Consider the following 16,716-nt stretch of genomic DNA (forward strand, 5'->3'; position numbering starts at 1 on the left):
TCGCGCTCAGCGCACCAAGCCACAAAGAGCCCAAAAAGAACTACAAGTCCGGGAGCGCAGCGCGCGGGTACCGGGCCGTCACGCCCCTGGGCTGGGCTCCAGCCCTCCTCCCGCCTCGGAAAACTGCGCTGGCCGCCCGCGGAGGGGAGGCTGCAGAGCGAGGGCAGGAGGTGGGTGCGGCGCGGCCGGGGTCGCGGGACTCAGGGACAACCGGTGAGGGGGTGTGGGCCCACCCGGGCACCTCTCCTACCATGAGAGGTCACGTAGCCTACCCTAGCCTCGCCATTCTCATCTGTGCGATGGGGATGGTAACGCCTGTGGCTGCAAGGGAGGGGCGCATATCGAGAAGAGGGGGCGGAGCTGGTGGAAGGAGCCAGGATGGATGGGGATAGTCGGGAAAGCCCGGATAATGAGGGTCGAGACTGTTGGAAGGAGTCTTTGGTAGGTGGGGCAAGGAGGGGCGGAGTCTCTAGGTGAGTAGGAGAACATGCTTGAGGTGGGAGGGGGGGCTCCAGGGCTGGGGAGTGGGTGCTGAGAAAGATGATGAGGCAAGCCCGGGTTCGATTGGGTGGAATGGGCGGAAAAGCACTGGGGAAGGAGGGGCGGAGACACAAAGACGAAAAGGACGCCTCCCAACCCTGGAAAGCCCAGTGTCGGCATCACTGATATAGTTTAGGCAAGGGGGTGATTCAGTGGGCAAATTCCTGTGGATGCACAGAACACTTTCCTTTCCTTGTGACTAGAAATAAAGAGCCCAACCCTTGAACTCAGTGCGTCACACACATGATCTCATTCAACTCTTACACCCTGTAAAGGCGTCACCCTATCTGTTTACAGGTGAGGAACATGAGGCTCAGAGAAGTGAAGTGACTTGCCCCAAACCACCCAGAACTCCGTGGTCCAAAAACTCTGATATTTTTCCTGCACTGCATGGAGATAGAGATTTATTCTGGAGTGGGTGGCAGGGAAGAAAAAAAGTTGATGTCCTGCCCTTCGTAGGTTGTGACAGGACCAGCTTCCTCAAGCCTTCAGAAAGTCAGTCTGTAAGGAAATCCTCCTATGTTTATTGTGAGGATGAAATCATAAATGAACTTAAAAGCCCTTTGTTTATAAACTGTTAGGAGCAGGAAAACCATTAGGAAGAGAGTGGTTGAAATGGGGTGCTTGTGCCTGAGAGTGAGCTGAGAGGATGAAGGAAAATTCTGGAACAGGATGGGGGGATGGTGACAATTGTCGACAGTCTGTAACAGGTGAGAGAATATTTTGCTGTGCAAATGGGGAAGTCAGGTTACCAGGTCAGGTGGCTTCCCTCCTCTAGCCCCTTATCACATGGGCTACTGGGCAGCTCATTCCAGGGTCAATGTGTGTCACCAGAGTCTAGGTAACACCTTTAACCCGCTACCCTGTGGGTTGTGAGGATAACGAAACAGCCTGTGGGATTCTTAGAGATACGAACTGGGCAAAATGGCTAAAGATACAGCTATTGGTGTATAGGAGGCTAGGAAGGGGAGGTGAAGAACAGTACCCCCATACAGTCCCCAGGGCTGTGAGCCAATCCTGGTGGACTGAGATGGGGAAGTTGCATTCGATTTACTGGGAGACACATAACTCACTCTAGCATCGTCATTCTTGAACTGTACCCAACAATGTTCTATCTCTTCCATTTACCTCCAGGTGGTCACCTGGGCCTTGCCCTGAGCCTTAGATTACAAAGTGAAAATTCAGGACAGGGTGATAAACCTCCCTATTGGCAGATGACAGTCAATCTGGAGTGAGGAAAATGAATCTGACTAAACATGGGAAGAAATTTCTTCCCCTTCCCCTTCCCCTATTCTGCCTGCTTCTAGGATACAAAGAAGGGAGATCCCAGCCCCAAGAGATTGCCCAGGCACCCACCTAGTAAAGTGGACCTTGGTAAGGGGTGAGAATAAAACAATGGAGATGCAGAGGAGAAAGGAATAAGTTCCAGCTTAGGGGCCTGGAAGATGAATGGAATTTGCCTTCACAGTGAAGGCAGAGGGAATGGCAGGTGCCAAATTACAGACATAGGAGAGGGTCTGGCATGAAAGAATGGATAATAATAGTACAGACGTACCTCAGAGATATTGCAGGTAGAGGGTCTTGCCTTCCATGTGTGAAATACTACAACACCTGTGAAGTGCAATAAAACGAGGTATGCCTCATCTACTTTATGAGATCAACATGCATAAAGTGCCTAGCACAGTAGTAACTGCTAAATAAATGTCAGCCATCATTATTACTGCTGCTATTATGATGACATCATCTATCCAGGAATTGGCCTAGGCCCACACAGCTAGTTAAGTGGCAGCCAGGTGACGTCAAAGCCCATGCACTTTACCCCACAAAGCCCCTCCAGTTATATGTCCATAACATTCATGAGGCCCAGAAGTAGCCCCCACTTGTGAACATTCTCTGTGAGCTAAGACAGGAGTTTCTTTTGTAGTAGCAGAGACTGGGTTCAGGAAGTAGAGAAAACAAGGCCTGAACAGCCATCTTCTCCCAGCCTGAATCCCAGGCCTACTATTGTGGCTTCTGTGGGTAGTAGGTCAATGTTGAGATACTCAGGTTTAAATTCTAACTCTACCAACTGTAGGCTATTTTAGCTCAACCCCAGTTGGCTTCCTCATCCTCCAAGGCACAGTGATAACTAGGCACAGAGAGGAAAATGAGATTTCGATGCTTCTTAGTAGTAGTAATAAAAAAATCTCCTATTTATTGGGGTCAGGCACTCTGACTGGAAATGTACATATATAGTTCTGTGAAGGGAGTGTTCTTTTCTTGCCCCTTCTTCTAAAATAAAAATATTTTTACAATTTTCAAACCTACAAAAAGTTTAAAGAATAGCCTTTGACCTAAATATACCAACTCACTTTCATGATTTTGCTTTCACATTTTTTTGCTAAACTAAATTCTTCAGCATGTATTTCTTAATTATAATCCTATATAACCATGATACTATTATCAGACATAAGAAAATTAGCAAGAAGTCAGTATTATTATCTAATACAGTTGATATTCAAATTTCTCCAACTGCCCAAAAAAATGTAGCATTTTAAATCAGATGCAGTCAAGAGTCATGCATTCCATTTAGTTACATCTTTAAGCAACTATTTGATCGACACAGAGCCCTTCCACCTATTTAAATTTGATTATTTTATCAATGATTAGATTTTAATGTATACAGTACTTCTTATTGCATCACATTAGGAGGCATGTGATAGCAAGGTCGTACTATCTATGAATGCTGAATTTGATTATTGGTTAAGGTCATGACAGCCTGATCTTTCCATTCAAGGGTAAATTTTTCCTCCTTGTAATAGTCTGTGGAGTGATTCTTTGAGATTTGTTGGAATTGTGTGTTCATAATAACCTTTCACTCCACATCCTTCACTCCACATTTATTGATGATCCTTGCCTGAATTGCAGCATTGAGAGTTTCTAATTATGCCACTTTCTATATTTATTAGCTGGTATTCTTTGTTATAGAGTAACTTTTTCCTGTGTGTGTGTTTCTTACTCCCTCTCCTTTTTTCTTTTTGGAGTAACAGAGACTAATGATTTTATAAGAATTCAGTGTGTTAGAACCCATTATCATCATTAATCTTTTTAGTACTCAAACTGTCCCAAATTTGGCCAGTGAGAGTTGCTTCAGGCCAACTCCTGTGTTCTTTACTGAGATATAACTGACATGTAACATTGTATTAGTTTTAGGTGCACAACATAATGAGATATATATACATATTTGAGAAATGATTACCACCATAAATTTAGTTAACATCCATCAACACACATAGTTACCAGATTTTTTTCTTTAGATGAGAACTTTTAGGATCTCCTATATTCTTTTGACATGACCTCATTAATCTTTTTTTGCTTCTTTGCTATCTGGCAAGAGATATTCCAGGCTCACCTTGTACTTTTCCTTTCAAAGTCCTGGAATCATCATCATCAATTTCTCCAGGAAGCCCTGGTTTCTTTTTGTAGGAGGCAACATTTAAAAACCAAGATCTGGAGTCAAGTGTACTCACTATTACTAAGGTATCATTTCAAGGCTCTTTGAGTCAGCACTGCTAAGAAATGATGGAAGGAGGGAAGAAGGGTGGGTGAGAGAGAGAGAGAGAGAGAAACTATCATTGCTTAGTAGATCTATTGTTGTCACAACAACTGGTCCTCTGTAAAAGGAGCAGATTTCACAGAAAGTAGCTCCATTATGGAAGCTCAGTGGACAGTAATGTAGGAAATTGCACAGAAAGCCCTTGCCTATTCCAGGGCTCCATGAGTGTACAGGCTGTTGTCTAGGAACTCTGTGACTGGGTTTAGTCTCTTGCTCAAGACCCATATTAGAGAAGACCCTCCAGGCTGCCTCCAAAGGACTGCTTCTCTGAGCAACATCCAAACCCGGAACCTTCCAGAGGCCATGACTCATGACTCAGAGGTCAAGAATGCACAGAACGCCCTGGCCGGGAAGTCATCCTTTCCCAGTCTGTGAAAGAAAGATAATATGACCTGTTCTGCCTGCATCCCAGAGTTGTTTTAAGAATCATATGTGTTTTTTTAAAACTGCTAACCAGTCTTTTCAACACATGTATGACAAAATCCCTTTTTCATTATTTTAATACTAGTTAAGAATGTCGTTGCTTTATAATCCAATTTAATACATTATACTAACATAACTACCCTTTTTCAAATATTCTTTCAGGTTATCATGCATCAATTTTTCCAAACTAAGATTTTAATCTTTTTTTTAAATCTTTTGAAAAAATACTATTGGGATTTGGATTAGGATAATATAACAACTATAATTTTTAGAAGAACAACTTTAAGATAGTTTGTCTCCTCAGAAGCATTATAGGTCTCTATTCAAATCCAATTTATGCTGCTTAATAAAATGTCATAGCCTGTGTTACTTGAGGCAGCCTAGGCTTTGGAGAGCTTACTTAGAATTCTAGCTCTGATGCCTTTAGCTGTGTGATCTTAAGCGGCTGTCTTCACTACTCTGTGCTTCAGTTTTATAATCCTAAATATTGGGAGGATAAGTATACCTACTTCACAGCACCAGTGTGGTATTTTAATGAAATAACCTACAGGAAAATATCTCACATAACGGGGCTTGTCCTAAGTGCTCAGGAAATGTTGATCCTCTGTGCCCTGGTCTTTATGTAGGTCAGAATCAAATTGAAATGGCAGGTGTGAGGGCACCTGGTAAGAAGTAAGAGAGGGGCAAGTGACAGACCTCTCCAAGAGCCTTGGCTGCTGAATCCCCAAAGAGGAGTGTTTTTGCTCAGAGCACAGACTTTGCAGTCAGACTGGCCTAGGCTTAGATCCAGGCTCCGCCACTGCTTTGGGCAAGTTACCTAACTTCAGTCTCAGGTTCCCATTTGTAAAGTAGAGATAATACTTCCCTTGTTTGGGACTTAAATGAATCAATATGTATAATGCATCTAATACAAGTGGTACGTGATAAATATTCATCAAATATGAGCTGTGTCCCTCATGAGGGACATAGTTTTAAAGTAGGACTGTCAAGAGCAATGTCTTGGCTACCCTTCCTTATAGGACATTTCTCAAAGAATTCTATTTTCTGTGTCACAATTAGAGGTTGCATCTGGGTTATTTTCAGGCCCCAGACTGGAATTGCCCTTCATATGGTACCAGGCTGGGCCTTAAGACCCATATCAGGGAGGAGAGAATTCCAGCCTCAACTCCAAGTTCCCAGACCCCTGGCCTTTCTTGCCCAGTCACATGGTCTGAGAATCAGCATGGCACAATTTCCTAGTCTGACACCAGTGGTTTTCTCAGGGAGATGGGGCTAGTCTTTTTCTTGGTTCTTTCCAAGTCAAGAGGCAGATCTGGAAAGTTTCCTGCTTAGGAAAATTATTCATTCAGACAGTGGTGGGATTCCTTTCTCTCCTACTTCCTGGTTCAATTTGTATTTCCACTCCTCTTTTCTAACCTGGCTTATAAATACCTGGCTTTTTGTATTTTGTTGCTCTGTCATTAGACATCCTAAGTCACTGTAGAAATAGAAGGGTTTAGACCTCTCAGTGCACTTGCCCTGTGTCAGCTGTGGAGGGACTCTGGGGCCATCCTGGGATCCTGTTCCCATGTCCTTGGATGCTGAGTGGGCAGAGCTCCAGGCTATCAGTGGACTAGCTGCCAAAGGACCCTATCCCAGTCTAGTCTAGACAGAATAAGAGAGTGTGCATTTCTAACTCACTTTGGGACCCTGTGGTGGGAAGAGGAAATGACCAGAGGTATTGGACTCACATGGACCTGGATTCAGGTCCCAGCTCCTCCACTGGCTGAACCTCCTGAGCCTCAGTTTCCTCATCTGTGAAATGGAGTTAATGATAGTATCTCCATTAATGATGTGAAAGACATCAAATGAGGGAGTGCATGTAAAACATTTAGATCATAATATATCATTCTCTGTACTTTCCTGTATATTTTTACTGAATATAAATAAAATGCTACCAAGTGTTATGTGAAGCTCCTTACATTGTAAAAACAGAAGGCATGTATCCAACAAGTGGTGGCTGTTGTCAAGCAAGCTGCAGAGCAGTGTTTTAAAAAGCTTCTTCAGAGATGCTCAGACTGGTTGAAGCTGTTGCAGCCTTTTATTGCTATTACAGCTCTTAGTGGCCTATGCAATGGGAAGAGAATTGGCTCTCCGCTTGCTGGCTGTGTGTCCTGAGCAAGTCACCAGCCTCAGTTTCCTATCTGCCAACAGGGAGAATGAAGCCTACTTTGTAGGATTTCTGTAAGAATTAAAAAGTTCAGTAAGTGTTAAGGCCTTGGATGTAATAAAACTCTCAGTAAATGTTCATTTCTTCTCTCTCAGGGCCTACCTGCTGCCCACCACCACTACAATTACACCAGCACCCACTGTGTGCTAGGCAGTGAATATCCAAAGACATGAGACACAGCATTGCTCTCAAGACCACAAATTAGGCAGTGGTATTCAAAAACACTTTTTATCAAAACCCAAAACAAAAAGATACACTTTATATCATAATCCAGTTTTTATATATACACACACACACAGCTGAAACAACAGTTTCACAACAATATACATATGTAACCAGTCATAACCCACTATATGGATTTCATGACACAATCATAATCTTGATTATTTTCAAGTTTCTAAAGGCATAGTTTATATAGTAAAATTCACCCTTTTTAGGTGTATGGTTATATGAATTTTTATACTCTTTATACAGTCATTTAACCACCACATCAAGACATAGATCATTTCCATTACTCCAAAATTTTCTCTCCTACTGTTAGAAAGGACAAGGATATCAAGATCTGTGCAGTTCTTACTAAATGCTATTCTTGCTAAATGTTAAAACGTAGCACAGAGAGCTGGGGGAGGTAGACCGGGGGACTAAAAAGAGGAAAAATATTAAATCATTTCTTCAATTAAAAATAATTTTTTAAAAAATTTTTTAATTAAAAAATAATAAAATGCAGCACAGTATTTTGCAGAAGTAGCTGTAACGAGATGAGCTTGATGGGAACTCAACCAGATAAGTTTGGCTAACTGAAAAGAAATCCACATGTAATTAACCAGTAGTATATATAAGCAGTAGCTAAGCCTGCCTTCAGGGAGACAGAGCTCAGAGCTTTGGGTATGAATCCTGTCTCCTTTATTTGCTGCAAGTAAATAAAACTACCTAATGACAACCATGTCTTATTCTTGAATAAACACCCCAAGCAAGAAACCCCCTGAGTTCAGTAACAGTGCCATTATGAAGCCAATGTTCTCCCCAACCCGCCCCCTAGAAATCACTGATCTGATTTCTGTCTCTGTAGTTTTTCCTTTTTCAGGATGTTATATAAATAGAATCACATACCATGTAATCTTTTGAAGCTGGTTTTTTTCACTTGACAGGATGCTTTTGAGATTATGTTATGATGCAAATTAGTAGCTCATTCCTTTATATTGCTGAGTCATATTCCATCATATGGATGTACCACAATTCGTTAATCCACTTATATCTTAGCTGTTTCCAGGTTTGCGCAATTATGAATAAAGTTGCTATAATCATTCACACATAGGTTTTTGCATGGACATATGTTTTCATTTATCCAGGATAACTAGGGGTGGGATCGCTAGGTTACGTGGAAGTTGTATGCCAAACCACTGTTTTCCACAGTGGTTGTACCATTTTGAGTTCTCACCAGCAATGTATGAGTTTCCATTGCTCTGTGTACTTGTATTTGGTATTGTCGTATTTTTTATTTGAGCCATTTCAGTAGGTATGTGGTAGTATCTGATTGTGGTTTTCATTTTCATGTTCCTAATGACTAATGATGTTGAGCATTTTTCCATGTATTTGTTATCTGTATATCTTATTTAGAGAAGTGTTTGTTCAGATGTTTTACCCATTTTAAAACTGGGGTATCTGTTCCGAGTTTTGAGAGCTCTTTATATATTCCGGTTAACAATACTTTATCAGATATGTGTTTTGCAAATATTTTCTCCCAGTCTTTGTCTTATTTTCATTTTCTTAACAGCATCTTTCAAAGAGATTTTTTATTTGGATGAAGTTCAGTTAGTCAGTTTTTTTTATGCTTTGTGCCTTTTGGGTCCTATCCAAGAAATCTTTGTCTAACCCAAAGCCACAAAGATTTTCTCTTAGAAGCTTCATAATTTTAAAAAGATTTCATATTTAGGTCCATGAGATATTTTGAGTTAATTGTTTATACATGGTGCAATGTATGGGTCAAGGTTCTTTTTTTGAACACAGATGTCCAGTTATCTGCATCTTGATAAATCTAGGGAGGAGAGCCAAGTGCAAAGCAAATTGTAACATGATGGAATGGTAGGCACTGCCAGAGAGGGAGTGCTGGAAGCCCCAAGAGGAGAGCTAGTGGAGATTTGGGGACAGCCGTACAGAAAGGCAGTGACTCACAGGCAAGGCCTTAAAGGTTGACAGCAGAGAAGATGGAGAAGTGTGGTGTAAGGAGAGCGAAGGCAGGGCAGGTAACAGTGTGAGGGTATGTGCAGTAAGTATCTAGAGTGCCAGAGCATTGAGTGTGGGGAGGGGCAGGATTAGAGGTGAGACTGGATGAGCAAGGTGGTTTGGGCAGGAAGCAGTTTTCAGGAAGATCAGTCTGCAGACTGAAATGGAAGTTAGAAAGAAGGCAGGGAGCCAAGTGATGTAGGAGGAGTGGGGATGAAGCTTGAACTCCAGAGTAGCTGTAGGAATGGGTTCAAGGAGACAGTAGAGAAAATTTTAGGGATAAGGAGTCTCTCCTGGGTCTCAGGCTCGGACAGCTTGGTGGCTGAGAAAAGTTCACAGTAGGTTTGGGAGGAAGAAGAATTCTGTGTTAGGCTTCTGGTACCCACAGGATATCCAGGTGGAGATGTCCAGGAGGCAGAGTACTCACCAGGGACTATATCTCAGTGATGTTAGTTCATCCCCACCTAGCCACAAACCCTCTGTCACAGTCATAAAGCTCCTCAGCCCCCTAGAGGTATCAGTTCCTGCCCACTCCTGTCATTGTGCCTTTCACAGTGGGGTCTGTGCATTTGTGATGATGGACATTGGGGTGCTACCACTAAAAAATAGGGGCTTGAAGGGCTGGGCTCTATGATTTGTAGGTATGGGTAGAATACTGTAGAAAGCACCCTAGGAGGCCTGCCTTCCCAACAGCCTCCACCCCTACTGACTGTGAAGCTCTCTGTGCTGCTCTCCTTAGACAATGACTGAGCCATAAGCTGGGGGTGCGGGGGACAGGAAGACAGGTGTTCTGCTGTTTTTGCAGAGAAATAGTTTGGGTACCTACCCAAGGGCCCCCGGGTATGCTCTGTAGCTCCTATCTTCCCCACCCCAGTGTTCTGAGCTCTTCAGCACTAATTCCCAGAGGAGATGTGGGGTCTGCGGTCCACAGAACTGTCAGGAAAGACAACTCAGCCTCTGTGACGCCTGAGCCTACTCTTTCCAGGGCACTGAGCCACTTCACAGAGCCAGGGCCTTAAACGAAGGAGAAATCAAGGAGAGAGAGAGAAAGAGAAACTATATGCAAATTATTATCTAGAAAGAAAAGGGGGGGTTCTAAAATGAGGAAGGGAGTGGCCTACTCCAGGGCTCCTACCCATCTTGGCCCTCTAGAGAGAGAATTGGCCAGACTCAGCCCCAAAGCCAAGCACCCTCCCCAACTGTGGGTCTCCACACAGCAGCTGCCCCTTCCTCAGGCCCTTCACCCCACCCTTCTCTGTTGGAGCTCCCCACTGTCTCGCAGCCCATCTGCTTCAGGCTGCTGATGACGATTTTGTAACTTTATCATCAGCTTGTTTCTCTTCAGAGACTCCAGATGGTTAATGACTTTCTGTAGTATCAAAGTGCCTCATTAAATAGGGATACGATCACAAGAGGACCCCTGCTTCGGACAGTTAGGTGGGGCAGCCAAGCATCTGTATCTACCAAGCATGGCCTACATTCTTCAGCCGGGAGTACGGGGGCATCTCAGAGCAGTCAGCCTCCTCAGAAGGCAGACATGTAGTGAGAAGTACTCTGTCCTGCTCACTACCCTTGCGAGTGACTTTGGGGAAGTCACCCTCAAACCTCTGTCTTTCCATCTGGACAGTAAGCGTGCCAAGGATTCATTCTCAGCCTACTCCCACCATGCCTGGTACATCTCCTGTGCCACCACACCATCACTGTCTCTTGTCTCGGTCTCCCCTGCAGGCCTGAGCTCTTCTCAAAGGTAGTACTGGGGTCAATTCCTCTCTGCACCACACACATACGGCATCAGGGAAAGACTGCTGAATCCATCCCATAGGTTGGCTCTTGAGAAAGTAGCATGTTGGAAGCATAAATGGTATATGCTTTCTAGAACCTTAAAGAGAAGTTAGAACACAAGACTTCATGCTGAAGGAGACACACCAGCCCTAGACACTGGAGGCTGTGAGATGAGGCTTTGTTAAGGAGAGGGTAGAGAGCCCTCAGGAAGGGTGCTCAGTGGCAGACTCCACATTTGCACTGACCTCAAAGCAAGTTTTAGAGGAGGCCAGGGTGCCATCATGAGGATGAGAGTCTAAAAAAGGGTGTTGTTTAGAGTCCACAGGGCTGAGTGACCCGTTGTAGGCCTGGTAGATTGATAGAAATGACATTAATTACAACCACGTCTTGTAAATTCTTTGAGAAAGGAAAATAAGTAAGAAGGCAACATTGGTACAGTAGGAGCACTGGACTTGGAGTCTAAATTTCAGAGTATTTGTTAAGTACTTACAATGTACAATTCTTTGGCTAGTATTTATAGATTTTTCTCTCACATTTAAGGAACCAGGTTTAAATCCTGGCATGGCCCTTCATCTTTCTGAGTATGGGGAATGGATTCAGGCACAGTTTTCTTCATCTGCACAAGGTAGATGGTAATATTGTCTATGTCAAAAGATATCTGACCATTATGTAAGCAAATGTAAGAGCAGGTAATATAGCATTCAGTCCAGGCACATCTACTCTCTTTCCTTAGGCCAGCGTTTTTCTGTCCTAACTGAACATTTAGAATTACTGAGAGTATATTTTAAAAAGACCAATGCTGGGGCCACATCCCAGACCAATTAAAACAACCTCGAGTGTGGGACCCAGGCTTTGTTTTATCTTTTCTTTTTTAACTTCCTAGTGAACCTAATATGTTTTAGACAGTGCGGCAATTATCTCCCATCCACTTGTTCAAGTATTAATTCATTTTGACCCCAAGGACTGTAGGCTTTATCTACAATAAGGAGTTGAAAACTGTGACTACCCGGATGTTATGGACTGAATATTTGTCTCCCAAAATTCATGTTGAAATCCTAACCTCCAATTTGATAGTATAAGAAAGTAGGACCTTTGGGAGGTGATTAGGTCATGAGAGTAGAGCCCTCATTAACAAGATTAGTGCCCTTATAAAAGGGACTGCAGAGAGCTCTCTTGCCCCTCGGCCACATGCGTACACAGCAAGATAGTCCCTACCAGATACCAGATCTGCCTACACCTTGATCTTGGACTTCCCAGCCTCCAGAACTCTGAGAAACAAATGTTTGTTACTAAGCCATCTAGTCTATGGTATTCTGCTACACCAGCTCCAACAAACTAAGACACCAGCTATGGTTGGGTGATGGTCACTTCTCACTTTTCTCCCTGTCTAGGACTACTTCCCAGCACCCCAGCCTCCTGCCATGTCCGACCCCATCACACTGAATGTCGGGGGAAAGCTCTACACAACCTCACTGGCAACTTTGACCAGCTTCCCCGACTCCATGCTGGGTGCCATGTTTAGTGGGAAGATGCCCACCAAAAGGGACAGCCAGGGCAACTGCTTCATTGACCGTGATGGTAAGGTGTTCCGCTACATCCTAAACTTCCTGCGAACTTCCCACCTGGACTTGCCCGAGGACTTCCAGGAGATGGGCCTGCTCCGCAGGGAGGCCGACTTCTACCAGGTGCAGCCCCTAATTGAGGCACTGCAGGAGAAGGAGGTGGAGCTCTCCAAGGCCGAAAAGAATGCCATGCTCAACATCACACTGAACCAGCGTGTGCAGACAGTCCACTTCACCGTGCGCGAGGCACCCCAGATCTACAGCCTCTCCTCCTCCAGCATGGAGGTCTTCAACGCCAACATCTTCAGCACCTCCTGCCTCTTCCTCAAGCTACTCGGCTCTAAGCTCTTCTACTGCTCCAATGGCAATCTCTCCTCCATCACCAGCCACTTGCAGGACCCCAACCACCTGACTCTGGACTGGGTGGCCAATGTGGAGGGCCTCCCAGAGGAGGAGTACACCAAACAGAACCTCAAGAGGCTCTGGGTGGTGCCAGCCAACAAGCAGATCAACAGCTTCCAGGTCTTCGTAGAGGAAGTGCTGAAAATTGCTCTGAGTGATGGATTCTGCATCGATTCTTCTCACCCACATGCTCTGGATTTTATGAACAATAAGATTATTCGATTAATACGGTACAGGTAAAAGGATCCCAGCCACCCTGGAGTGGGGCTCCCAAGAAGCTCCATGTCAGCCAAGATCTTGAAGAGCATCTCACTGGCGGTGTAAGGCAGGGCGCTATACTAATGTGTATTAATCACGTAGCAGGACTTGATCCCCCCGTGATGCAGTCCACCTGTAGGAATATATGTGTCCTCTTTTTTCTTGCCATTTGGAGCTTGAGATGGGCAGTCTGTTATGACAAGTGAAGAATCTACCAATGGGTCCTAAAGGAGGCCACAGGAGGACTTTCTGGCCAGACAGAGGAGCGGCAGTTTTGTCATGGGCTCCATCTCTCTTTGTACCACTAGGCAGTGCCTCACTTTAGCCATCTGTAATAAGATCCTCTGGTGGAAGGGACAGAGTGAGAACAAAATGCTCCCTGCAATTTCGTGAGATGGAATGTACTCAGAAATTCCCATCATACCTTCTAATCCAGAAGCTGTCAAGAGAACCTTGGATTAGTTTTCCTGAGGGTGACCATGTTTCACTGGCTTAGAAATGCAGTATGTTCTCAAAGCTGTCTTATTGGCTGCCTCTGGGGGCAGAATTGAGCAATGGCATGGCCTAGAGGAGTGAGCGTCTAGGCAGGTTTTAGAAAATGGGGATATCCCTCTTGACTGGGTCAAATCTAAGCATTTGGGCTTAGAAATGGGCTGCTGTCCCTGTGAAGGTTGGAAAATCTGGAGCCAGTGCGATGAAAGGCATTTCATATCATGGCCCATTACCTGACTTTTGTAATCGTTTTCCCAAGAATTTGAGTTACCATTGAAACAAGTCATTTAAATCATATTATGGACTCTCAGGGTTAGAAAATCATTCAATAGTCATTTAGTCCTCCCTTACCCCAGCATACCCCAGTACATTTGGGGATGAGTGCCTCTCCCCAGTTCCTCCAAGCAGTCACTTATCCCTACTTGCATACCTCCAGTGACAGGAAGCTCATCATCCCTAAGGCAGCCCCTGCCATGGTTGGCTGGTGCTGGCTGTTAGAAAGTTCTTTCTTACTGAGCCAAAATCCTTCTACTCCCATTTTCTGGTCTTGGTTCTACTGTCTGGTTCTTCTCACCCAAAGATGTATTTACTCTTTCGACATTGTCACCTTGAAAGATCAGACACTCATTCTGAAAATATTATTAGGATTCCCCTTTGCGATCTGTCTTCAGAACCAAGGTTGGCCCTCTTCCCTTCCCTGTAAGTCAACCCCATTTTGTTATGGACCTGCCTCCTTTGTGACCCACATTTTACCCACCTTCCTCAAGAGCCATGACTCCACATACCCTTTGACATCTGTTGGAGGAGGAAGATTTGCTGTCCCTGAGGAAGTACTGCCAGAGGAAGCAGGGTCTCAGAAGGCAGTGTGCAGCAAGGAGCCCAGTAGTGGTCTGAACCATAACACTGCCTTTGGAGTACGTGTCCAGCCCCTAAGACACTGCTCTGAAGAAGGTGGCCCTCCCACATAGTACTACTTCTGATCATACCCAGTCCATAGACATCCTTAGGGTGAGATCCAGGGCAAGACATCCCAAGCTACTACTTTCCAGAGGGTGATGAGCAGTGCAGGCCTCAAAACTGTACATTATGATTCATCCCTAGAGTGAGTATGGCCTTGGGAGTCTCAGAGTCTTCCCCACTGGACAGGGGACCTCAGACAAAGTCAGGAAAGCCTGGGGACAGAGGTGCACACACAAGATAGTCCAAAGAAGGGGCTTTCCATAGTTGTGCCTGAGAGTAGGGAGCTTGTACACTAGGCCATGGGCAAGGCCACATCCCTTAGGTGATAAAGGCCTTTTCCCCCATCAGTGGGGCCCAAGAGTCTCTGACAGCTGTCCCAGGCCACGAGGCCAATGGTACTTGAATGGAAGCTGTGACCACAACAAAAATAGTTTGAGGAAGAAATCATAAATTACCACTGCCCTTTTTCCCTCTCCATAAAAATTCTCTCTTCATCTTTTTGGTGCTTCTTAATTCAAGCAGCTTGACTTTAGAGAAAGTACAGGACCTATGAAGTCACTAATGTGCTATGTGACTTTATGCAAGTCACTCACCTCACTGAGCCACCTCCGTTTCTTCACCTGTGAAATGGGCATAACAGTAAAACATAACCCTACCTACCTCACAGGGCTGTTGTGAGGATCAAATGAAATAATGTAAGAATACTATATAAATCATTGTTGTTATTTTATGTCTGCTTATAAGGGAAAAAACCTTGGCCTTGGACCTAGACTAACCTGGGTTTGAATTCTGGCTTCATTATTTGCTGTGTAACCTAGAACAAGTCACTGGGCCTCTGTGATTTGTTTCCTCATTGGACAACAACCCTATCTCCCACTGTCATACAACTTAAATGAAGTACGTGTGAAAATTCCTAGCTAGGCCTGGCACACAGGAGCTCAATAAATGCTTGCTCTTTCAGGAAGTAATAGTGATGGACTGTTATGCAGGGGTCACCCTGAGAGTACACGTTAACAAGCCCTTCCGGAGCACTTCATGTATGGGCCCTGAGGATGGAAACGGGCACAAGTAAGTTCCGTCTGAAAAAAGCCTAGAGGTTCACACAACCTGTTGTGGAAACTTGGGGAAAGAGCTGAATTCTCAGAAAGGGCTTAATGGATGGCCCTTTAAGAGTAGGCTGAACTGTGAAGGAATAAGCTAAAGAGGGCACAGTAGGCACAGGAAATAGCATGAGCAGAGGCCCAGGAACCAGGCGGGAGAGGCGAGCCTTCACAGAGCCACAGCACAAGGAGAATGACAAGTGGTGATACCCAGCACACTGTGCAGTGTACATGCATCTCAGTTGAGTGCACCTATCTGCTTAGCAAAACTGAGAATGAGAACACTGAGTGGTGGCAGGCAGCACCATCCCAAGGGACCCATGAGCTAGCATGTAGACTGGGAGGCAGGGATGTGCTGCTGCATGTAATCCCCTCATGGCCCTGCGCGAACCCTGATGGTGATCAGTGACCTCAACCAGACTCCATTTATTTAGCTTTTTTTCACAGCTGAGAGCTTTGTCCCAAGTGAAGGGCAATTCCAGGCACATATGAGTTTGTCACCTTTTTATTTGCCCTAGGCATGGCCCAGGCATTCAGAGGGATAGTCAGAAAGGGTGCTTGAGGGAACCCTACGGCACCTTGGTTATGACCACTTTGTGAGGACTGCCACCAAACAGGACCCCTGCAATGCTCGAAGGCCAGCACTGGCCACCACCTCAGGCACCGCTCGCTGTAACCTCATAACCCTCAGGACCACCTAAAGCTCTTTACCCATTTATGAAAGACAGGCATTGTGATCCTCTGTTTTGCCTTTGGGCCAGAGCTCCCGATGCAGAGGTGACCATGGTTCCCACTCTTGCCCATACAACAGTGGCCTCATGGCCCTGAGAGCTGGGGTGTGGTCACATTGCTTTGTAAATGGCTATGTGGCCTAAAACATAGCACATCTGTAACTGCCCCTTTGTTCACCAAACTTCCAGCTTTCTTATACAAATTACTTCTAAAATAGGCTACTGTGAATGAGAGCTTAGACAAGGTCAGCCTTGTCTAAGGTCAGCCTCCTGGCTCACAAGGCCAGAGGACCAGCCCATCCCTTTCCTGAACTGTGGTCTCTTCACCCGGATTGCCTGTGTCTGCCTGTGTGTCTCAGGGCTCTATACTGATGAGGGTGGCTGGCAGGGAAATGAGGCCCTATGATTGTCTGAAGAGCAAAACAATCTTGATAACAGG

At 44.9% G+C, this 16,716-nt stretch overlaps 1 protein-coding gene across 2 annotated transcripts; it reads left to right on the forward strand.

Annotated features, from left to right (window-relative positions):
* The first annotated feature begins 87 nt into the window (after positions 1-87).
* On the forward strand, positions 88-15,414 carry KCTD21 (potassium channel tetramerization domain containing 21). 2 transcript variants are annotated; one of them, XM_016161621.2, is made up of 2 exons: positions 88-170; positions 12,164-15,414. In XM_016161621.2, the coding sequence occupies exon 2, from the start codon at positions 12,194-12,196 to the stop codon at positions 12,974-12,976; it is 783 nt and encodes a 260-aa protein (XP_016017107.1). In that variant the 5' UTR covers positions 88-170; positions 12,164-12,193; the 3' UTR covers positions 12,977-15,414. The 2 variants fall into 2 exon arrangements, with proteins under 2 accessions (XP_016017107.1, XP_016017106.1); XM_016161620.2 differs by lacking the exon at positions 88-170 and adding an exon at positions 200-441 and having other exon boundaries at positions 12,164-13,144.
* Positions 15,415-16,716: the final 1,302 nt, after the last annotated feature.

This window comes from Rousettus aegyptiacus, unplaced genomic scaffold (genome assembly GCF_014176215.1).
Source record: "Rousettus aegyptiacus isolate mRouAeg1 unplaced genomic scaffold, mRouAeg1.p scaffold_m13_p_5, whole genome shotgun sequence".
In the NCBI taxonomy this organism is placed as follows: Eukaryota; Metazoa; Chordata; class Mammalia; order Chiroptera; family Pteropodidae; genus Rousettus; species Rousettus aegyptiacus.

Excerpts from the sequence above, each read along its gene's own strand:
- KCTD21 (XM_016161620.2), top strand. The coding sequence starts at position 379 with ATGGATGGGGATAGTCGGGAAAGCCCGGATAATGAGGGTCGAGACTGT. Across the intron at positions 442-12,163 it reads ACTGTTGGAAGGAGTCTTTG|GACTACTTCCCAGCACCCCA; the intron begins GTAGGTGGGGCA and ends CTCCCTGTCTAG.